The 25,049-nt window shown below is 38.0% G+C and overlaps 1 protein-coding gene across 10 annotated transcripts in view; it reads right to left on the bottom strand.

Annotated features, from left to right (window-relative positions):
• Positions 1–7,395: 7,395 nt before the first annotated feature.
• LOC129747718 (serine/threonine-protein kinase pakG) overlaps positions 7,396–25,049 on the bottom strand; it is a 287,373-nt gene continuing 269,719 nt past the window's right edge. For 6 of the 10 annotated variants that reach the window (XM_055742052.1, XM_055742053.1, XM_055742051.1 and 3 more), the window contains 3 exons: positions 24,341–24,751; positions 17,016–19,541; positions 7,396–8,687 (listed from right to left, as the gene is read on the bottom strand). In XM_055742052.1, the coding sequence (XP_055598027.1) occupies positions 8,267–8,687; positions 17,016–19,541; positions 24,341–24,751 (3,358 nt within the window). In that variant the 3' untranslated portion in view covers positions 7,396–8,266. Of the gene's footprint in view, positions 8,688–17,015; positions 19,542–19,619; positions 20,388–24,340; positions 24,752–25,049 lie in introns of all 10 variants that reach the window. The other 4 variants (XM_055742056.1, XM_055742054.1, XM_055742057.1 and 1 more) reach the window with 3 other exon arrangements.

Genomic DNA, 25,049 nt, shown 5'->3' with positions numbered 1-25,049 from the left:
GGAGGTCCACCGTTTAATTCACAGTATTTTGTAGAATTTCTGGAAAAACAGGGCATACAAGTCCTTAAAAGTCCCCCTTATAATCCACAAAGTAACGGTCAGGCGGAAAGATTGGTTCGTTTAGTGAAAGAGGTTTTCAAAAAGTTTATGCTGGATCAAAATATTCAAAAATTGAACATTGAAGAGAAAGTTCAGTATTTTCTCTTCAATTATAGAAACACTTGTCTCAAATCAGGTCACTTTCCTTCAGAAAACATTCTTAACTATAAACCAAAAACACTAATTGACTTATTGAATCCTAAAAACGATTCTAAAACTCTTTTGACGCAACCATTAAAAGGTGAAGACCATAACATACGTACTAATTCATTATTAAATGACCCATTTATTAACGTTAAGGCTGGGGATCCTGTTTATTTTAAAAACGCTAAAACCACTGACATAAAACGTTGGATAATAGCAAAATTTATTAAAAAAGTTTCATCCAACGTTTTCCAGGTTTCTCTGAACGGCAGATTGGTCCTGGCACACAGGCAACAACTTCGTATCGCAGAAAAGGATCGAAGGCGAACAAGGGCGGTAATCGTCTCTGATCTTTGCCCAGAAGTTCGGTCTTCCAAGCGCAGGCGTGAGGATGATTCTTTGGAACGAGACGATAGTTTACCAGAGCAAAGCAACGAAAGTGTTTTTGTCTCGCAAGAGACTTTCGAAAATCAGGATGTTCTCGATTCATCTGGTGACTTTTATGGATTCCCCGCGGATTCTTTCATATTTGGCTGTCGAAGTAGGCCAGATAACAACGCTGAGTCCGAGGAAACAGTCGAGGGAATTTCTATTTCATCATCCCAGAAGAAGATGGTTGCAGAAAATGTTACTAGTGGTTTAAGAAGATCAAAAAGATGTAAACGAGAAAAGAAATCAAATCAATATCTTTATTATTAGTTAAAATCGATACATATAATTGAAGTTCTAAATTTAATGGATTCTAATCAGATATAAAATAATCTGTTCGTAATTTGTAATTTAACATTTATATTATAAACGTTCTAAAGGAGGAAGAACTGTAGAATCCACCTCGAATTTGAGTTAAAAAATCAGCGTGTAATAAACATTGGAGAATCCATCTCGATTAACGTCAACGAAAACGTCAAATGAAATTGACGTACGAAAAAGAAAAATAAAAATCGGTCTCTTTGGATTTCCGCTCTTCACCAGACAAGACGCTTTTTTATTCGCCGTCCGAAATCTTTTAACCTTCACATCTTTTGTGCAAGACAACTTTGCTATGAAAACCCAAACTGACGCCATATATACTGATCTTTCTGCTGAATTCGACAACGTGAACCACGATATCGCTGTCGCAAAGCTCGAACGTTTGGGTTTCTGTGAATCCCTTCTGCACTGTTTCCGTAGTTACTTACCGGGTCGAAAGTTATCCGTTCGTATTGGTGACTCCTTTTCAAATCATTTTCTTGTCTGCTCCGGTGTGCCTCAAGGAAGTCATTTAGGACCATTCATTTTCGTGATATATTAAAATTACTCTCGCTCCTTAACTGCAAAAAACTTGCATATGCAGACGACCTGAAACTCTTTCACACCATGAACGGCCAACAGGACATCGATTTCCTGCAGCAGCAGTTCAATGTGTTTGCTCAATGGTGTGACTTCAATTGCCTGTCCCTGAATCACAGTAAATGCTCGGTCGAATCATTTTCTCGTAAGCGACACCCTCTTTATGCGGAGTACGCTCTCGGAGACGGAATCATTTCTCGGGTGGACCACATCAACGATCTGGGCGTTATTCTCGATCAACGGCTGGAGTTTAAGACTCACACAAACTACATCGTCGGCAAAACATCCAGAAACCTTGGATTCTTATTTCACATGGCCAAAGACTTCAAAGACGTGTATTGCCTGAAAAGCCTTTACTGCTATATAGTTCGTCCCATCCTCGAGTAAAGTCTGTTTCGCAGCGCCCCTAGTTGTCACATCGCGAATCTATTGACAGTGTTTTGATCCGGTGGTTTGTTTACTTAGTGGTGAAAATTTCATCAAGATTGAAGCAGTCAGTCAAAAGTTATCGACGATGGAACGCGAAAGGCAAGAGAAAATTCTGCACACTCACGAAACCGACGTGGTCAGCGGTAAAGATCGCGAAATTCCGGAAGTATCCAAAATCGACTGTAAATTCGGTGCTGCAACACGTTACCGGAAGACCCTTACAGTGGATCGAGCAAAACAAACCAGGCGTAAAAGTGGAACATATGACCTGAAGCTGCGAGCAAAGGTAATTCGACCAGTTCACAATAATCCTGGAATCTCCTTGCGTGATTTGGCGAAAAAGTTCAAGACGAACCACAGTACAGTTCGACGAATTTGTTTGCGAGAATGCTTGCGGTCGTATCATGCAAGCAAACACCCCAACAGGACGCTGAAATAAAACCTGGTTGCCAAAACCAGGTCTAGGAAGGTACCAGGCAAAAATGTTACCTTGCGAAGCGTAAAGGGAATGTTGCGGGTAGATCCTAGTTTGTTTTCGCAGATAAATTTTCTCGTAAGTTGATGATTTGGCTAGGGATCTGTAGTTGTGGGAAGAAGACTAAGATTTTCATCACTGGGGACACAATGAATGGAAATGTTTACAAAGAAGAATGTCTCCAGAAGAGGGTTTTGCCATTCATTCGATCCCACAAAGTTCCGGTGAAGTTCTGGCCGGACCTGGCAAGCTGCCACTACAGCCGGGATGTCGTTAAGTGGTATAAGGAGAACAAGATCGATTTTGTTGAAAAAAGTATCAATCCATCAAATTGTCCGGATTTTCGTCCCATCGAGATATATTGGGCAATAGTTAAGGGCAAATGACGAATGATTTTTATGTATTTTTTTCCTTAAAGTGCAATAAAAACTCTACAAAATGACATTTTTACTTATGTTATTTCTTATGTTTGTTACTTATTGTTATTTCTTTGCGGAGAAATGATCTATTTTATCCGACCAGATTCTATGTGAAACAGACTTTATGCTTCAGCTGTTTGGTGCCCTTGCTACCAGAATGGGGCTGAACGAATCGAGGCTATCCAGCATCGCTTCATGCGGTATGCCCAACGTAATTTGAACTGACAAGACCCGTTCCGTTTACTAAGCTATGAGAATGGACTGAATCAAAGCAATCGAAAGATTCCTTTTAATTCAACCGTGGTTGAATTAAAAGGAATCTTTCGATTGCTTTGATTCAGTTGAATCATTCAACCAAGTAGGCTCACAACACAACAGCTATGAGAATCGCTGCAGCCTCATAGACCTAGATACACTTCAAGCCCGCCGAAATGCTACGCGCGCTCTAGTTGTTGCCGATCTCTTAAGGTTCAAAGTTGACTGTTCCGTTTCTATTCGTCTCAACAACTATGAAGCGAAAAGTGCTTTTATCGGCATATTGAAAACGTTCAATCGCTTTTCTAAGCATTTCGACTTCGATGTTTCGAGGAACGTGTTCCGGAGGAATTTTTTAACAGTTTCAAGAACTGTATAGACCTGTGTCAATTTTTATCTTGAATTGTATGTGATAACTATTAAGTTATCATTAGGATCTACCTATGATCCGTTGATTTTATTCTATTCAACAATAATGATAAACCATCTTTACGGTAGATTTTATAAAGCATTGAAAAACAATTAAAAAAATCTCTGGATTAAGAGTATACTCAGCGAATATTTTATTTAAGAAAAAAATAAAAACACTCGAAGCGTTCAATTTTTCTCGCAACAGATCAGCAGATTTTGATTGGCATTTGAGACTTCCAACGGTCGTTAATGTTTATTTTGATAAAACTTGCTCAAAAAACTTACTTTCAGTAGTCAAGTTCGTTAACAGACATTTTACTCAGTGCTTTTACATAAGAACTGGTTCAAACATCTAGATATATATTCAAACGAATAGTATAATAAGAGCCGTACACATGCGGCCATATATCTAAGTTTGCCAGAATTTTTTCAGCACCTATTCGGGCCGGACAAACTCGGAAAATTAAGAAAAAAAATTTAAAAATTGGCAACCTTACATATACCATTATAAAACTTGCCGCACTAGATACTGAACAAAAAAACAGTACGAGCGGAGAATTAAAACTGGTATGAAGTTTGAATCAGAGTGACCAACTATGTTAAGTTAAGATTCAACATGCCTTTTATCAACAAAGAGATGTAGAAAACATCCTGTGATACTTGGCGTTAATGTGACTAGTGGTGGCTCCAAAGAGGAATTCTATAGGAACCATCGCTGACATCTTCATGGATAATGTTTGGATTCAAACTCGATTCGAAGTTAAGGAAAAAAGTCGACATCACTCTTTAGCACCCTGATTCCTAATCATGATGACTGTTTCCCAATGATTCTGCTCATCAGTCAAGTTTCACTTTCCAAGGCCTACTCCGTTTTCCACCAATTGCTCAGCCTTAATATCATTAACACTGTCAAATGAACGAGCAGCCCATAGTACATGGAAAATAACAGGTAGGCCATTGCGCTTAACCTCACTTGAAAGCTTCGTGTATGTACACAGCATGCTTGCATACCAACAAAAATAGTTATGAAAAATTTGGCAGTTTTATATAGAAGAGCAATCAAAATTATTAATTTCTCCGTCGATAGCAATTCGATTCTTTTGAAAAGGGCTTCAGATTAAAGATTGATTCTTCAGGTTCATCGTAAACTATTTTTTGCATTGAGTTTTCGGATCTGAACCAATAATGAGCATTCAAAAGACATTTTCATCGTCGTCCTTCTGTTTTGAGAGCAAGCAATGTAATATTTTCTTCTGTATATGTTAAACATTTGATAAATGATCTAAAATACTGCATAATTCTGTGATAAAAAGTCAACTTATTTGATTTTTTATTAAAATCACACAAGAAAATGGCAACACATAGCAAAAATATCACCAAATTTATGAAATGAATTTGCGGCTTTATCGGTGAGGGTTAAAGAGTTGAAATGAAAGACGGATAGAAGATCAGAAGAAAATTCTAAGGTGGTGAAAAGAGCGAAGAGCATTTGAAATAGAAGCTTGACCACATGCTAAATTCTTTGTCCCGCATCAATTAACTGTATTGAAGAAGTAGTACCCAATAGAGAAGGCACTACATTTTTCGATACAGTTAATTATGGATGGTTCGACCGCCATGTGAGTGTGCACATGTGCCGAACTTCTTCAATACAGTTAATTGATGCGGGACAAAGAATTTAGCATGTGGTCAAGCTTCTATTTCAAATGCTCTTCGCTCTTTTCACCACCTTAGAATTTTCTTCTGATCTTCTATCCGTCTTTCATTTCAACTCTTTAACCCTCACCGATAAAGCCGCAAATTCATTTCATAAAACAAATTCACGGTGATTTCTCCTCTTAAAATATCACCAAATTTTAGTTTTAAATCGACAAGAAGCCCATTGCATATTACTTCTAGCGGTGTTGAAAATCCAAATATTGTTCATTAAAGTGCATCAGTGCATACTTTTCTCATAATTTTATTGCTCGTCAATTTTAAGAAAAATGTAATTTTTTGATAATTTCCATACATTTGCCAATTTTTTCCATAACTATATTTCGGGGCCTCTTACCAATACGTTTAAAGAGAGCCTACCTTGTATATTTCAAAGTACTATGCGAGCAGCCTAGGTGTGAAGAATGATAGAGATGGTTTCGAGTTTTTAATAGAGTATATTAAAAAATTCCTGCAAGATTGATATGTATAAATATTTGTTTTTGTTTACATTAGATTAACTCACGTTTACTAGTTATCTCTAATTTTTTATCAATTCTTCTTCGTATGTTCCGGTGGTCGAGATTTTTCTGTAGTTGAAGAAATGATTGTAATGTTTGTTTGTTTTTATATGTTTCTTAGGTAACCTCACTTGTTTGCTGTCGGCTGTTAAGTATAAAAAAACTTTCACAGATCGCTCTTTGAACCGTACTGAAGCTGCTGATGGATAAATAAAGTTGCTTTAGGTCGACGCGGATGTCTACTGTGAAAATGTGGCATTTGTTAGGCAAATGAAAGTTTAGAATTGTGGTCTAATTTTTAACGTGCTGAACTTACAACTTTCTTGAGCCGAGTAGAATAATAGTTGTGTTGATATCACGAATCCTATTTTCGAATTACACTTCCTAATATAAATAATATTGTATTAATACACATTTCTTTTCTTTTTTTCTTTTAAGATGAGGTTATCTGCTGGCGTATAACTTATGAATTCAACTTGCGGTTTCACTATTCACGATGTAAGGAAATGTGCTCAGTAAAGATCTTAGACCGGTAATAATCTTCTTTTGCTTTTTTTTTTTCTTTTATATGATTTCTCTACAAACTACTTCCTTGCAAATAAAAGTGGGTTTTTTTCATATTCAGGGCTGGTAGCGGTTTGACAATGAAATAGTAGTGACTTTAGTGACCAAAATTTGAAAAAAAAAGTGACCAAATAGTGACTTTGAAGACCGAAAAAAGTGACCAAATTGTGACTATGTAGAACGAAAAAAGTAACTTTGAAGCACAAAAAATGTGACCAAATAGATTTTGAAGAAATTAAAATAGTCAGCCAAAGATAATTCTGTAGTTATAAAAAAAAAGAGAACATCATAATGTTGCTGCTATCAACGTTTTCGCCGCATTCGCCTTGTCTCATATTTTCGCCTCATGTCAATATTAACACGGTATTTTTCTTTGAAAAAAGTGACTTTTGGTGATAAAAGTGACCATTTTTCGGAAAACAGTGACTTTAGTGACCAAATGATGAAAAAAGCGACTTTTAAGTGACAGACCTAAAAAAGTGACCAAGTCACTAAAAAGTTACTCGCTATCAGCCCTGATATTGGCCTTTGGCTTATCTTTGTAAACTAGAACTCACATTCCTATGTTATGCACACGGAAAAAATATATAAAGATAATCTGATGGAGACGCGCCGTGACACGTGACACTAGGATTTCCGGGTATTTGAAAACTTAGTGGCCTTCTTGAACGATTACCAAATACGATATTTCCTTCATTGTCAACCATTTTTTTACATGATGAAAAAGATGTATCTAAGTACAATAACTCTATGGTAGGCAATCAACGGAAAGAATCTGTTAAAGATGTGCTCGATCGAATGAGAACTTTCGCTATTGTATGAAGTATTTTGTGGCTCCAGAGAGGAACTTTAAACTAGTAATATACTCGGATCCGAATAAACTATAAGTGCAGAATTCCTCTCTGGAGCCACTTCTGGGTAAAATATTGGTATATTCCTTCAAAGTGTTCTGCCTGGGTAGTCATTTCCTATTGCTTCATTCTTGGTCTCGATTCCCCTGTTGGCTTTCGGAAGTTTAGAAACGGAAAAAGCGAAACAAAACCAACCAATAGTTTTCATCATGTAGGTGTGTATATTCATATAATCCGTTAGGGTTTTTTGTTAAAATGCTTTTAAATGTTAATCATTGGGTTGTAGTTTTCTGTCTGTTCATTCGATTCCTATGCATCAACTTTTTACAAATCTCTATCCGCTGTTAATTTGCATTATTTTCGTATTTCGCCGGAGTATTAACATTGTTTGTTTCTCTTCGCCGTCTGTGCTTTGTTCAAATTGTTTCTCATATTTTCTAAGGCAAAGGGAAAATTGGTGTCTTGCAAAGATTTTTTTCTTCCGCATACCAAACCACACAAGTAAATGTTGGGTTACATAAGCTACAAGTTCAAGGGTTAAATGTTGATTGTTAAACTGATATTAAAAGATTAGTTTCCTTTTTCTTGAAGATTTGCTTTTTGGAACTTCTCTAAATTATATCGGAAAACGGGGAGCTTTACTATGTGATAAGACGTCTAGTTCAGTGTTTTTGATGCTTACAGATTCAGTCTTTGTTAATATAATTTTTGTTCTGTTTTTTTTTCGTACGATTTTGTTAAATTAAGATGGGCTTGGTAACTAAAATTAGGGCAACTAAAATAAAGAAAACACATATTCATAGAAGACATTTTAACAACAAACACACAAAACTGTGCTAGCTTTCGTGCCTTTCGCCGCTACTTCAATATCAGCTCTCCAGAACTAGACCAAAGTGAATGACACTAGAATTTTTTTCCTTCTAACCTACCTATTATCTCGATCGAATGTTATTTTTCGTGTCTTGATGTTCGCAAAATTGATAAATATTTAGAAAAATAAATTCAAGCACGTGTAAATTGCGTAGGCTATAAAAACAGTTTAAGAGGATGGTGTTATTTCAAGTTAATCTAACCCTATTCTAGCATTATCCTTCGGACGCCACATTCCATGCAGAATTTGGCCGAGCTGATGGTAAATCGGGAGCCACACTCGTGGCAAAACTTGGACATGTGGGAATTGAGCAGCGCTGCCGCCGGACATTCTTTGTAAGCCGTCGATCCGATCGGGGCCGGATGCAATTCGATCTTCTGGGCCTTGATGGCCGAAATCGGTGGCAAGGACGACTCCGATCCACTCGAATTGTCGAATGCATCCTGCTGCTGGTTCAGCACGGCAAAGTGATGATGGAGTTGGTGACTAGTAGTGTTGTTTGAGGCGGTTTTGCTGTTACCGCCGCTTCGATAGTGGTGCTGGGATCGACGCATCGTGGTGGAGTGTTGCTGCGACTGTTGCTGCTGCTGCTGTTGCTCGGATGGCGATTGACGCGAGAGACTGCTAGCGATTGGTTGAATATAAGAATTAGGGTGAAATTTAGTCGGTTAGTTTTCGGCGGAATGTATCTTAGATGAATGGATTACTATTATACGGCAGTGACCATCTAGTTTTATTATGCATCCCCAAAAGCTAAGACTATCGACGATCGGTTCAGTGTTCGATGACAAATTTCTCAAAAGAGTGAGTTTGCTGAAATAACTAAAATTCACATAACAAATTTTGTGGAGTACCAGTTAATTTAAAAAAAGGTTCACCTACAGCCGAGTTTCTTTTCAATACCCTATTGAATTTCTGGATCTGTGAATCAGTTTATTTTCTATGAGGCTTTAGGAGCGCCTGGGTAACCCTTAAAAGAAAATTGACGCAAAAAGTACGCCTCGTCTCTCCTTCTGAAGAAAGCTCCGCAAGGATATTTCTAGAAGAGTAGAGACGGCGAAAACTGGTCCTTGGGTCTTAACCGAGAAAAACAACAGAGAATCATTTGGCAAACCGCCTAATATATCTACTGGATACAGTTGGTATAGTGGTAGAGAAGGTGATCCAGATCAGGATATACAAATTCACCAGACTACAACGAAAAGAAGGGAAATAATGTAGCACGGCATCTCTGGAAACTGGTGTAAAGCTTCTTCTATACAATCGCTAACTTACTGTAGTCTTACTGACCATTGAGAGAGTTTAGACACTGAAGGTCTCAGCAAGGGTCAATACTTGACCTGGTCCTGTGTAACATAAGGTACGATGAGCTAAATATTTAAGAGCAGCCGGAGTTTGAACAGTGGGGTTCCCGGACAACGTTGTCCTTTAGAAGTTTGCACACAGGTATTCTTACAGTTCAAAACCGGGCGAAATCGAGTTCAAACTCAATTGTTGATCGATTACTGAATTAGCTACAAAAGCCATGTCGAGTATACGTGAAAAAATGCGGCAAAAACTTCGACCTCACGGGGATCATGAAGAACACCTTGGTGATCCGATGCAGCAGACTAAGGGTATTGTCGTGCGTAGTTTCGTCAATCCTGCAATACAAATATACGGTGAACATCTGATCGTTCCTTAGCGTCCTGCTTTAAAGCCTGCATTTATTGCCATCTCGCTTTTACTAGAGAAAGTTATCTATTGATACTGAAATAAGGTCGCCTCCAGTGTTTAGAAAGACGCAAGGAAGATCTTGATGTTAATATGGAAAGTATTCGAGGCCGTGAGTTATAAAGAGAAGCAGAGAAGAAGATTTGTGTATGCGGGTATTGCCGTGAAGCGCACTAGCGCGAATATGAACCTATGAACTCATGAATTCCTAACTGTGATACTTTGGTACAAAGGTCCTCTGACCTCCAGATGACCTTTAGTGCCTAGGGGGTATACTCATGAATTCTAACTGTGATACTTTGGTACAAAGGTCCTCTGACCTCCAGATGGCCTTTAGTGCCTAGGGCAGGGCCGTAGGAAGAACCGACTCATGGGGGGGGTTTTGGTGGCTGATTTTTTACTATGATTTATGTCCCAACAATGCACGAATACAAAAAAAAATTAAAACAAATTATGTTTGTTACTGTGTATATAGTTATTCAATTTTAAGTACTTTTACATTGAATGTTTTTGTATGAAATCTTAACTATAGAAAATTGGTCTTAAACCTAAAACGTGAGCAAAATTTTTTTTTTATTAAGAGTCTGGTAGATCAAACTTAGTTGATTTGAACTTAAAATAATCTTATTCTTCTCTCAAATCAAACAAGTCCAATCTTCAAACTATTTTGTAAATTCAAAGATTCTAACCTTTGATAAAAATAAATCAAATTTTCGAAAAAAAAAATAAGAGATAAAAATCATCAGTTTATCGGATCAAATTTGTTTGATACTTTACTGATTAAAAATGAATGATTTTAATATAAAATATGTCTTTAAAAAAACTGCAATATTCACACGTTGCGGACCAAACACGAGATATCTCGTTTTTTACCAAATACGAGATAACTCGTTTTTTTTTCTTGCCGCTAGTATGTTCGATTAAAAATAATAATTTAAATGTTATACATCTAATAATAAAACCTCTTTCTACTAAATTTAACACATCACTTCCCGTTACTCAAATATATTAAATTAGCAAAATTTTGTCTATTGGTTTCTGAAACATAAAATGTCGAATGTTGGTGTCCTCAATGTGTTAATAATGTTAAACAATACACCGGGAAAATATAGAATTTTGTACAGGTTAAGGTGTTTCTTCAACAGAAAATATTGTTCATAAAGAATGTATGTATTTGGTCCGCAATGGGTTGAGTTCATGATCTCTTAAACCCCTCAAAAATTTATGTAAAAGCTAAAAATTTTTCTGAATATTGAAACTGGTATCAGAAAAGGGATAGGTTTAATAGCGGCACGTTATCCAAACAAACGGGAAAATTTTGCCTAAATAGCCGAATTTCCATACGATTTCTGAAATTTACAAAAAATATTTTTTTTTTTGTTTATTTGTGACACTTTACCAACGCTTTGGCATTCGTGTCAATACAAAAAATATGATTTCCGAATCTTATTCCAGATAAGAATTTTATGAGCCTAGTTTAAAAGCCCTCATTCATGAATCTATAATTTATATTCTGTAGTTCAGGTTTTATCTTAATTCACTATTTAAATGATTTGTTTTTATCTGTATTGTGAATCAGGATTAAAATTTCGCGTGAGCTTTCATAACATCGTATGAAACAAAATGTAAACAAAAAGTTTTATAAGAAAATATTAAACAAAAACTGACATGAACTAGACACAACTTCTATCCATTAAGAATATTTGTAGCCTGGACAACATATTCTGTACGTGAAATACAAATCTAATGTTGTTTTGATAACTTATGCAGCAGCAATTAATTAACATTGATCTGAATCAAAGGCCGTTCAACCTCAACTAATTTGATTGAATTTATAGACTTCATTGAATGCAATGGACAATGGCAACCATGTGGAAGCTCTTTATACAGACTTTAGTAAGGCATTTGATCGCATAGACATACCAATGCTTCTTTTCAAATTACAAAAAATTGGAATAAAATCTAAACTCCTGAAATGGCTTGAATCATACCTGACGAATCGCCAACAAATAATAAATTTCAATGGAAAGAAATCGCTCCCTATTCAAGTCACTTCAGGAGTTCCGCAAGGATCTCATTTAGGACCTCTACTTTTCATACTTTATGTAAACGACATTTTCTTTATTCTCAAAAATCTCAAAATGCTCATTTATGCCGACGACATGAAGCTCTATTTGGAAATAAGAAATGAAGAAGACATCAGCATATTCCAGAATGAAATTCACATTTTCTACCTGTGGTGCAAAAAAAGCCTTCTGAAGCTCAATGTAAAAAAATGCAATTTAATATCATTTAGCAGAAAAAGAACAACACCAAACATCACAATTACACTAGGAGATCAGAATGTAGAAAAATGTGAACGAGTTAGGGATTTAGGAATTATCTTAGACTCTAAACTTACTTTCACAGACCATTACAATACTACCATCCATACGGCAAATAACATGCTGGGCTTTATTAAGCGCTTTTGCTTTAATTTTCAAGACCCATACACAATAAAAACTCTATATATTGCCTATGTAAGGTCTTTACTGGAATATTGCAGCGTTGTTTGGTCCCCTTATTCAATTTCACACGAAGAAAGAATAGAATCAGTACAAAAGCAATTTCTACTATATGCCCTTCGTAAATTAGGTTGGACATCATTTCCACTTCCATCATATAAAGCGCGCTGCATGCTCATTGACATACAAACACTAAAAGAACGCCGTGAATATGCAATGGTTTCATTTGTAAACGATATTGTTTCGCAGCGTATTGACTCAACAGAAATTCTATCAAAATTAAACTTTTATGCACCTTCTCGGCAACTCCGAAATCGAAATTTATTTTTCATTAATCACTATCGCACAAACTACGCGAAAAACGGGCCAATAAATCGCATGATGGCCTCTTACAATCAACACTGCGAAACCATTGACTTTACAATGTCTCGGCAAAAACTCAAACAATATTTTAATCGAAGAAATCTAAACTCTTAAGGAGAAATTGTAAAGCAGACACTGCTTAAACCTATTTTAAGGAAATGCACATGTATCAAACTAGTCTACGTTACGGTTGACGAATAAATAAATAAATATAATCTGAGTTTTCAATTTTGAATTGCCATTTTGAAGCTTCCAATATTTGAATTTTGTGTAAGAATCAAATTTAAAATCTTCGAATTTGAATATAAAACAAAATTTCTCTTTTTTCATGGTCGGAAATCTATTATCAATATATTGAAAATGCATATGATCTCGAAAAACATGAGTCAAATTCGATGTGAAACGCAAAACCAAATTTGAACCAGGATTTCAAAGCAACTTTTATTCCTAATTTCTTGCGATTATTCGAACCGAAAATCCAGAATCCTGAACTGGATACAGAATCCTAAATACGAAAATAGGAATACAATTTTGGTTATGGAAATCATGGAATCAGAACCTTCGAAATAGGATCCATTTAATTTAAAAATTAAATATTCAGACCTTAACAAGTGAGAAAATTTTGAAAAAATGTAGCAAAATTTTGGACTTGGGATGCGTTTTTGAGGTTTTGGCATTAGTTTTTAGTCTAGATTGTTACTTTTGATTGACTTTACTCTATTATCATAATTTGGTTCTGAATTTAAAACTTTCAGTGTAGGATAGAATATCTCGCTTGCTTTTTTGGATCCTCATGGGGGGGGTTTAACCCCCAAAACCCCCCCCGTTCCTACGGCCATGGCCTAGGGGGTATACGTGGGCGTACCGTGGGTCGACCTATTGTACCCATGAACCCAGAGTAACAAATTGAAATTCGTAGTCGTCTCTTACCTGGGTTGGGCACCACTCAATTCCGACCCGTCCCTCTCCCTTACGGAAGGGAAAATGCCAAAAAAAAAATTCCCTGATAGGATATCGTCAATGCTGAACCCCGAACGGCCCATTTGCAGGGTTCTTTCGAGACTAATGCCCGAAACAAATAAAAGCTACAATCGAATGCTTCATTTATATTGTCTGGAACAAAAGCCCGAAATCTCGACTATCCACTTTCCAGTCTTCCAGGAGATCAGTAGCATTAAGTTACAAAAGATAACCAACTCCAACTTATATAAAACCATGGACAGTAATGAAACATACAAGGAGCATTTATTGTGCCGAACGGTAGTCTCTAAAGCTCATAATGTTGCATAAGGGGATTTTTTTTTATTATCTGACGGGTTTGCGCCGGGGGTCTTCAGATTTTCCCCAAAATTGAAAATTTGGTTCATTTTTGCGACTTAAAAACACATGTTTTTTTTCAGATTTCTAACATTTTTATTTTTTGAGTTAGCTTCGGTTAGATTTTTTTGCCAATAAAAAAAAAAACATTTTTCAAAGCTACATAACTCTGTTATTTTTCAACGGAAATTATAAAATAGCACATCAAAATACATTGAAATTTTATCAGCTTTTCAAATAAAATAGCTGGAAAAAAATAAATAAAGACCTTCAACATGAAAAGTTGTAAATAAACTTTAAATGGCGTCTAAAAGTACCGGCTGCACCACCAAATATTTTGCAAAGAATACCATTGAATAGCTCAATTTATGATGCAACTTTCATCTGAAGACACCAAAGTGGGCCATCAACTCCTTGAAGAGTTATGAAAGATATAATGGCAACAAATCTCTTTTTTTGCATCGAAAACAAACAATGGTAGAACAATTGCACTAACATATGGAGTGAGCGCGTACTTCTAACAACATGGAAACAAAAGAACTTTTCAAAGCAGGTAAAAAACACTATTTCTCTGTGCTTTGTTGACTGCCCCTACTCGCATAACAGTCCCATATGAATTTTCGTCATTTTAGGTCAACAAAGGGATTCAAAATAAAACACTTAAAAAAGAGGTTTTGTTCTACAAATTTCGAAAAAAAATATCAATTTGTGGCTGTCCTATATGAAATATACCCGAATAACAGTTCCATGAAATACCACGGATTTGGTTACTTTTCAATGCTTCTTTCGACGAAATAGTCTTTGATTTATTGCTTTGAATCATTTAAAACAAATTTAACTCACTTGATGTCGAATGATGCACACGAGTTTTCGAAGGCCGGTCTGACTTCCTTAGGAATGACTTCCTGTGCGAAAAACTGTCGGATGCGGAATCGTAAAAAGATTCAACTTACAATGTGGAATTTGCGAAATTTTGTATGTTTCTTTTTCTGACAATTGCATTTAGAAGTTCAAAAATGATCAAATTGAAATCTTAGAAAGTAGCTTGGTAGAAAAAAATATTCTGTATGGGACTGTTATGCGAGTAGACTTAAAAAAGGTTTCAAATATGGTCGATTAACAGCCACATAATGAATAAAAATGGTGCTCTCGACCTTACCAATAACTTAATTTCGAAAATTTCAGGTCTAACGATTTATTATGACAACCTAGAAACGATTTTCGTTTATGCCGAAAGTGGTGATCACAATTTAAGAATGTATTCCAAAACAGGAAAAGCTGATTTTCTCGCTTGCTTGTTTTTGCATATGGGACTATTATGAAAGTAGGGGTGGTAGAGTGTTGCAGCTAAACTGACTTCATGTTAAATCCAAAAATCTAATAACGTATTCTTTTATACCCAGTTTTGCACCAGGTCACAACAAGTTTTGCAAATTTGGCTGTAATGTTTAGAAGTTTTTGCGCTCAGTTTTGCATCCGTAATCCCCCAGATTTGATTTAAAATGGACGGTGGAACACTGAAGATTCGTTTGATCGAGGTAGTAAAACACTGACGACAAATAAGGTTCGTTCTAGTATGGTAAACCTCAAAACTGGGCGAATGGAGAAAACGAATACGGTAAAAGTATCATATTTTCAATGTCATATTAACTACAATAAGAATGATACAACCTGGGCTGGCCATACTGAGCTCTTCGATTATTTCTACATTTGTGCCACACTCTTTGTTTTTAATCAATGGGAAAGGATTTTGGTGTCCAGTGCTTAGCTCCCGATACAAAAACTATGTAAAGCACGTCTATATTTCATTTTTTTAATCACATTTTTGTGATCCCAAACACAGGGACTGAACCTTCAACTATTGGCATTGATTATGCTTCACAATGATCTTTGATCGAAAAGTTAATAAGTTATATAGCATACGACCAAGTTGTAAAAGCAACATTTCCATTGTTTGTTATATCACATTAACAATACGATACTAAGAATTTTGGTTAAAATTTTAAGTCAGTTATGCTGCAAATACTCTACAAAGCACGAAAAAGTAGTGCTTTTTACCTGCTTTGGTAAGTTTTTTTGTATCCATGTTGTTAGAAGTGCGCGCCAACTTCATATGTGTGTGCAGTTGTTCGACCATTGTTTGTTTTCGTCGCAAAAAAAGAGATTTATCGTCATCATTTCTTTCATAACTCTTCAAGGAGTTGATGGCCCACTTTGGTGTCTTCAGATGAAAAATGCATCATAAATTGAGCTATTCAATGGTATTTTTTGCAAAATATTCGATGGTGCAGCCGGTACTTTTAGACGCCATTTAAAGTTTATTTACAACTTTTCATGTTGAAGGTCTTTATTTATTTTTTTTCAGCTATTTTATTTGGAAAGCTGATAATGTATTTTGATGTGCTATTTTATAATTTCCGTTGAAAAATAACAGAGTTATGTAGCTTTGAAAAATGGTTATTTTTTATTGACAAAAAAATCTAACCGAAGCTAACTCAAAAAATAAAAATGTTAGAAATCTGAAAAAATACATGTGTTTTTAAGTCGCAAAAATGAACCAAATTTTCAATTTTGGAGGAAATCTGAAGACCCCCGGCGCAAATTGTCAGATAATAAAAAAAAATTCCCATAAGGCCAATATTGAATGTTCGTAACGACTGAAAATTTTATAGCTCTGATAACAAAACTGCATCAACGCTAATTTCAAGAATTCGTAATCGTGGTTCTGAAGAGATCTCACGATCGTGCTTGTTATACGAAGCGAATAAACGTGATCGACACCCACAAACGTGAACTTTCCTAAGAAAGTTTGATCTGGAGTCAAAGTAAATCTCTAAAACACTAAAATAAAAGTTGAACTGAAATGAGTTGAGAAAAAAAATAAAATCATCGAACACTGTTACCTGATATTATGATTTTTGAGTTATGGGTGCTTTCGGCAAAATTACGTAAGCTATCAATACCTACCTACAGTGGAATAAACCCTAATGTTTAATTTAAAAGAAAATGTTTCTACCAATTGAAGTAATCCCCAATGTAGTACCCCATGACCCACCTGCCGTAGGCCGAATCGGCACTAAACTTAGAACCCTCGCTGACCGACGGGCGCTGATGATGGTGATGCTCCCTCCGGATCGACCCCGGCGACAGCGGATAACCCTCGACGCTGGACATCTCGTCCGAATCGGCCGGATACATCGACGAGGACGACTCGCACATCCGGTCCAGTTCCTGGACACTCTTCATCAGGTCCCGCTCTGTGGGTGAAAGATCGTCGAAGATGATACCGGGGGCCGAGTTGCCGTTGTTGCTGTGGGAGTTGATACTTCCCCCTGGTGTGACGGGAGTTGTTGGAGTCGAATTGTTGTAGTAAGGTGAAGTGGTGTGAATGTTGTTGTTGTAGTTTGTGGTGTTTGGTTTCGTTGCCGTAGATGCTGATAGTGGTGTTGGTTGTTGGTGATAAGAACGATTGGAGTAGTTGCTACCTTGACGGGAAGGTGGCGCAGGTGGGCTGCTGCTTCGCCGATTGTTGTTGTTGCTGTCATTGACGGGATCAGCGGCGTATTTGGAAGTTTGCTGTGGGAATGGGGGGCTTGATTCTGCGGCCGGCGCTGGACTTGATTGTGGGATGTTGGGAAGGGTGCGGCCGATAACCTGCGGTTGGCTTGCGGGTTCTCCACCTACCATGCGGCGGCGGGGCACTTGAGGCGCTTCGCGTTGAGGAGTCGTCTGTTGTGGTTCCTGTTTTTGCTGCTGCTGCTTGGTCGGTTCTTCAGATCTAGCGTTGTGATTGAAGCTTTTGTTGTAGTAAGAGTGATTGTTAGGGGAGCTGAAAGTGCTAGGGCTACCAAGGGCACTACCATTCAAACTAGGGACACTCTTCACACTGCTATCGATAAAACTACTACTGGTGAAATTGTTTTGGTTGAAAGAACTATTGCTATTACTACTTTTGTTGTTGCTGCTGCTGTTTGTATTGTTATTGTTGTTCGAGTTACTATTGTTAGAGTTTGGGTTTCGGAGATAGAAGTCATTTTTGAACGATCGTCGCTCGTCCTGGAAGGAGGAAATGAACTCGTCAAAGTCAAAGTCGTCAAACGAAGGAAGTGGTGGTCTTTCTGGAGGTTTCTTTTGAACTGCAATCGGTGTCGAAGGTTTCGGAGTGGTGCGTTCTAGTCCGGAATCCGGTGATTGAGATTTTGTATCGAGCACAGCGCGGAACTGATTCCTAGCAGGCACTAGAGGACCTTGGGGTAGTTGGGTAGCTGGACTCTCCTCTCGACTAGTTTCTCTACTGTTGGTAGCACTGCTGGAGGCACTGCTGCCGCCATTTTGTCGAATCAATGCTGGGCGTTTATCGTAAGATTCGGTTGGTTTTGTACTATTCAAATCTTTGAGGCGGTTGTCTCTTACATGTGGCATAACACCTGCATTGGGTTTGTCCTTGTTACTAACCAGTTGAATCCGCTCTTTCGATTCTATAGAAAGTTCTAGCGGCTTCGTGCTTTTCATCAATTCAGTAGGAAGTAACTTAGTGCCAGTTATGGGCAGGTTATCGCATTTGTTGATCAGCTTTGGATCAATATAATTTGGATCTTTTGGACTATCTTTCTCTTCCGGTGGAGGAGGAGCTTTGGGTTTGCTGCTTCTACCCAAAATAGCGTCCAAAGAGATGACTGACGATTTCCTCGAATGCTCGTTAGTGTTGCTGTGATTATTATTGTTGTTGTTACTATTACTATTGTTATTGCTATTATTAGTACTTCCATTGCTATTACTACTATTGTAAGTAATATTAATCGGTTCTAATTTGATAGGCATAAGCTTTTGTTGGAGTTTCTTAAACGGTTGCAAATCCTGGACGCTTGTTTCTGTTTTATCGTCCTTCGGAGTTGGAGTAGGCGGTGGTTCCTTCTTTACCACATTCGGTTTCATTCCACCGTACAGTAACGAATCTTTTCGCTCGGGGCCACTGAGAGAGGAAGATCGTTTGCTCAGGCTGTTGCTTTTGTCTTTCATGTCTTTTTCGCTCATCGCAGCCAAGTTTAACTCATGCTCATATTTCAGGAAAGCGGCCAAAGAATCTGTCTTCGAGAGGGGGATATCTGATGCAGGCATGTTCGGATCTTTGATATCTAGCTTTAGATTTTTCCTCGTAGCACTGGAGTCTCGCATCTTCGGCTTCTCTGCCATCTGTAGCGCGTTGAAAGCCGATTTGATGGGGATTTCATCGTACTCGGAGGATTTGAGGAAGTTTGGTGAAACCGGCCCATCGTCGGTGATGCCTTTTTGGATGTTGGATTTGGCCTTTTCGACGTACAGTGGTCGTGAAACCTTCCGGGGCATCCGTAACGAGAAGGCTCGTCGGAAGTTGGAGTGGTTTATAACAGTCGGTGAAGTTTTGTTGTTCGGTGTAACCATAACGGACTTCGTCATGGCCGCTGTCGGAGTCAAAGGAGTTGTCGCCCGGCTGTTTGCAGTCTGCTGGAGTGATGTGTTGAAAGTGGACGAAGGTGAGAAGAGTTCCTCCAATTGTCGTTTTGCAGACAAAAACGGGTCGTAACGGTCCGGGGTGTAACCACTGAAAGTAGATTGAAAGAAAGAACACAGAAAAGAGAAAAAGAAAAAAAAACATGAAAAACCTTGAAACCAGAATTACTTATGGTCTTGATGGTACTGGATGATGTCGTTCCGATCACGCCCAATGTCAAAGCATTCTACCCGCTCCATAGAGAATCGGCTATTGGGAAGCATACGGTTTGATGAAGGCTTGCAATCGCGAGATCTACCACTACTACTAGGATCACTGCTCGTCGTCGCGTTTGGGTCATGATCCATTTCGAGACTGCGATCGTACACCCTGCTATACGTATGCTTCTCGCTGCCAATCTTTTTCGGAATCCTTGAATTCCCCTTTCTGCGATCACTAGTAGCAAAACCATCACCATCCCGAGATACAGTAGCATAAGTCCCATCACCAGCACCAAGACCGCTTACGAGCGATCGTAATTCGTTAGAACCATAGAAAGGAGGCTCGAATTCAACTTCGATCGAATCATCGACTTGACACCCTTCCCCACTGAAATCCCCACGACGATCTCGCCGTAGCGATCCAGGTTTCCCGGACTTCTTAACTTTGGAGGTTACTTTAGTAAAAGGAATTTCGAAAACTTCATCGTCTTCGTCGCGACTTGCTTCAGATTCACCGTGCCCAGCAGTGGTACGGTGTTGTCTCGCCTTTGATCGTTCATTTTTTGAGTGAGCTTTGCCTTCGTAGTAGTACAAAAAATCTTCGTACGTTTCGAAATTCAACGAATCTTCGCTCTCCGGTTCGATCGCGCAGCTGCTCATGGAGCTGGAGAACTTCGTTGCAATGCGTGCCGGTTGCAATTCCCTCGGATGAGTCGGATTGTAGAAGGAACCATCACTGTGGAGTACAAAAGGAAGCACTATGCAACAAGGTTCTTGGGATGTTGCAAGGGTGATTTAATTCAGGGAAGCTATGTACATTTTGTTGTTTCGAAAAATTGGTCATGAAAACAGGACAGTGTATTTTCGATTTTGCTTTAAACATTTATGATTTGACACTCTAAAAGTGATGTGCAAATGAAATTTTCTGACAGTTGGATAAATTTAGAACCAAACGTGACCCACACATTGTACGTACATTTTTAAAAGTTGTTGCAGAATTTAACGTTCAAAAGGTCTATAGAACCTCAAAGACCATTTCTTAAGGAAGGTATCGGTATTTTTCAGTTCTGTACTCCCAGTTCAAAGAAATGCGGCAATTTCAAACTATATTTTATGGACATTCGAAAGGGTTATCCTATCACGTATTGCCTCTTTCTCATTAAAAATCTGTCTAAAGGTCTCAAGGAAAAAAAACAAGGTTTTCAGGCATCCGGTCAACCATACGAAACCTACATATTTCGAAACTAGCAAAGTTCAAACTGTATGAAATTCAAGTGAAATGTTTACTCACGTAGAGTCAACTCTGAGACACGGAGCACAGGTTTTTAGTAGTGCTGGGTAGAAGATAAACCATGGATTGACAGTCTAAAATGAATCCTCAAAATTAAGATAGAGCGCTGAAGCTGTAGAACTGATATAATAGTAGGTAACATTGGGGTTTATTCTGCGAATCGTTACTCGCGAAACACCACTTCGTTGTCTTGACTGTAGTAAAGGCTTCAGAAAGTAAACTTGAGTTTACCTGAGCTCCGTAAAAACCATCAAAGCTCTTTTGAGCTTAGATTTATAGTCTAAATGGGTTACTGAAGTCCGCTACGACATGTGACTCTCAATTAACATAATATTTCATGATAAACAATGTTACCTGATGATAAGCAATGTCCGAATATTGCCGATGCCTAACGTATTGATAGACTACAAAATTGTCGAAGTTAATACCAATAGTTTGGCTGGAGATCGTCTGCTACCGTCATCAAGAGTTAATGAAAGTTATGAAGCTCGCCAACAGATCGTCACTACGAGATGTGGCCTGCAGAACTGAATGAAAAAATGTACGAGAAACTAGGTAATGATCCGTAAGACAGCTTTAGAATCTAAGGCTTAGATTGTTTATGCAGATCGATTCAATTCTGTTGGCATGTATGCAGTGCATGTATGGACTAATAGATGAGCGTAAAGGTTTGAGTGAACAGTTTAGGCGTTCGAAAACCTGTCTGTCTAAGACCTGTGTGTAGTTGTTCATTCTTAACATTTGATAGTCGTTAGTCTCTTGGCATTTGATACACCTTTCAACAAAACATATTTTTCGACGTACAACCTTATGTACAACCAATTAATCCTTAATGTATAAGACTCAAAACTGTTCAAAACACAACACCTCAACACGATATAAAACACCTGGCCCTGCGTGGTAGACTTAGTCTATAAATTTTTAGACTTGTTGCGGATCTGCGTTTGAGAAAACGCGCTACGCCAAAACCTGGGGTTGCTGACCTAAAAACGAGGATTTGATTCATGGTCGAAGTCTGACCTCATCAACAAACTACAGCATCGTGAGGAATCATCCAAGTCTCACGCGTGTGCTATAACGGACGCGTTTCCAGGCACATGACGAGTAGAAGATCGAACGCTGAGTCGCAAAAGGAAAGGTCAGGCCTTGAGACGCCAAGAGGAGAGGTTATAAATAAGAACTGCATCGAAAAGTCATTAGCAACTTTTGAAACTTGTTTACTCAAAAACGGTTGTCATGAACCGAGTCAATTGGACGAATATTATTCATCAGGTTATGTCGTGAGACGGAATACCAAATAAATAAATAAATAATTACTCAAAAATGGGTGAACTTTTTTCTGTGTGCATGCTAATAAAAGTTTGTTTACATACTTGAAACGTGTTGTGTAATTTGTCCGAATTAGTTTTTTTTATCATTGCTATGGTTCGTATTGATCTTGAAACTAGAAAGAAAACTCTGCACACTTGGAGCACCGAAAACGGTGTTACCTACAACCAAACCGCAAAACGGTACACCACACTAGCGTGAAAAATGTCATTGACAAATATGGCAACGAGGATCTGCCTAAACTGGGAAGAAAACCTGTTTCCAGTCAGCCCCAGTTGGATGCTAAAGAAGTCGCTCATATCAAACGTAACCGATCGGTATCAACGCTTGATTTGGCAAAAAAGTTCAAAAACAGCATTGGGATGAATCAGAAAATCAAGGTCAGGAACTCCTTGAAGACGTACAAGAAGCGGAATGTATCCAAGAAATCAGTAGAGCAACAATCTCGAGCAAAAACAAGGGCATGGAAACTTTATGAACTGATTCTGGACAACAGCTACAGGTGCATCTTAATGGACGGCAAACCTGCAAAATTTCTGTGCCGAAGGCAATGAAGGAAACGATGACAGAAATGAAGGCTTTGACTAGCTACGTCAAACAGGATTCAGGAACGCTTCCCGGGCCACAATTCTACACGAAATCGACGGACGAGGAGGTGGATGATGCCAAATGCGTGATTTCAATTGAAAAATTTGGGCAGAAGGTTCTCGAGTATGGCAAGCTATTTGTACCTGTGGTCTGCCGTCAAGTATTTTCTTCACAAAAGGTACAATAAATGCTCAAGTTTACAAAGATGAATGCTTGAAAAAAAAAATATTGCTACCCCTCTATAAAAAGCATCAGTATCCCCCTCTCTTCTGGTCAGATTTGGCATCTGCAAATTAGGCCAAGCCTGTACTGCAGTGGCTTTCAGATAACAATATGAAATTCGTCGAAAAAAACATCAATCCACCAAATTATCCAGATCTCTGACCGATTGAACGATACTGGGCGATTGTGAAGAGGATCTACATAAAGGAAGGAGAGGACAGTTTTTCAAATCATGGAAGAATTCGAGAAAAATTGGAAGCCAGCATCCAGGAAATGCACAAAAGCTACTGTGAAGAACCTGATAGGAGGCATTTCTTGAAAAGTGCGACCATTCTTTAGAACATATTTTTTTGACTTATGTTAACCGTGATATGGTTTCTAACCATACTGATCTTCAATAAACCGAATAGGAAAAATTAAAATACTAAACTTAGTTCATTTTTATCCACAGATCGATGTTGATAAAGAGTTTTCGATACAGTTCTTAGCAATTGAAGAGAATAAAGTCAACAGAGGACAGTGACTGATAATTCTTTTAAGCGACGCCGCGAGGTAATCATTCAATCATTGAGGCAAAGTGGTTTGATTATTTTTGTAATTTGATTCGTTAGCTAAATTTTTCTTTTGTAGGATCAGTGTTGCGACATTTGAAATGTCTATTGAAACCCGAGCTATTTTCTTATCTTTAGATTGCTGAACATAAGATGTCACCAAAAAATCAAGTTTTAAAAATCTAACGACGTTGATGGTGGTTGAAGTTCTCTCCCAATCTATTTGTTTTTAACAGATACTTGGTAGAATAAAAGTTGTCTTTCAATTTTAACCTAATGCGGGATTGGTTCAACCCTATACTTGAACCCAAAAAAACTGTTGAGAAGTGTAATTCTGAAACACATATTGACACAAACATATGATCTTAAATAAACAGTTTAAGGCTTTTATGATGAATTTCCTAAAATCTACTAACAATCACTTTTCCATCACGCATATCTGTGTCAAGCGTTACAATTTAAGCTCCATGGATAAATATTTAAAATCATTACAGGAACATCTATTTCCTAAAAAAACAAAAAAAAAAACATCTTCCATTACTACCAACAAAACGTGGAGTGCCCTTCATCCGTGATGTGCTGTGCAATACATATTCAAATAAAATGAATAAAGTGCTGTCTAGAAAACCAAAATTAATCCAAACCGCTAAATGATGAGACAAACGAGACAATATTGTCAAGCCATACGACATGGGTTGGGTTGGGTACCTCTTGTTGCATTTAACGATCTTGGTGGCGCCACGCTTCAGCGGAACTCGTTGCTCCCCGCGGCCCACGAGCTCCAGCTTTTCGGCGCGATCTCCCCCTTGCGTGGAATCTGTCATGTGGTCACGTTTCGAGGAGATTTGCTGGTAGCCGCGTCTTTGTTGCTGTTGCTGCTGATCCAGCAATTCCTGATTCCGGTAGTTTTCATTTTCGAGGAGATTTGCCCGGATTTCGCGCTTCCTAGCCGGGACAACTTTTCGTTGATGTTGTTGCTGATGATGATCTTCGTGGAGGGATGTTGGGGCTGGCCGAGGAAGTGACTTACTGTTTCCGGCCGCCATCGAAATCATCATCTCGTATTGATTGTTTCCGGTTGGGGTAACTTTTCTTGTCGAGCTTGGCGGGTCAGATTTGCTTTGATTTGGGAACGAAAATCCGTGATTGCGAGTTTGTGAATGTGAAAAATGGAAACAGACAGGTTTGTTTGTTATTTGAGATGTTAATTTGTTAGTAAATGGGGAGAGTGAAAATATTAAAAATTATTGTTTGATTATCGTGGAATGTGGTTTTAAATAATTAGGAGTATGTTTAACGTTTTAAACATTCAACACATTTTTTTTCTCAATACAATGAGATCATGGTAATACAGCTTGGTGTTCTTGATTTCCGTCTTAAGCCTCGACAAAACCGTCTTAGGACTACATTGACAGAT

The sequence above is a fragment of the Uranotaenia lowii genome, chromosome 2 (genome assembly GCF_029784155.1).
Source record: "Uranotaenia lowii strain MFRU-FL chromosome 2, ASM2978415v1, whole genome shotgun sequence".
NCBI classification, from domain to species: Eukaryota; Metazoa; Arthropoda; class Insecta; order Diptera; family Culicidae; genus Uranotaenia; species Uranotaenia lowii.
Note: the sequence above shows the minus strand (reverse complement) of the source record. Positions and strands in the feature narration are given on the sequence as shown.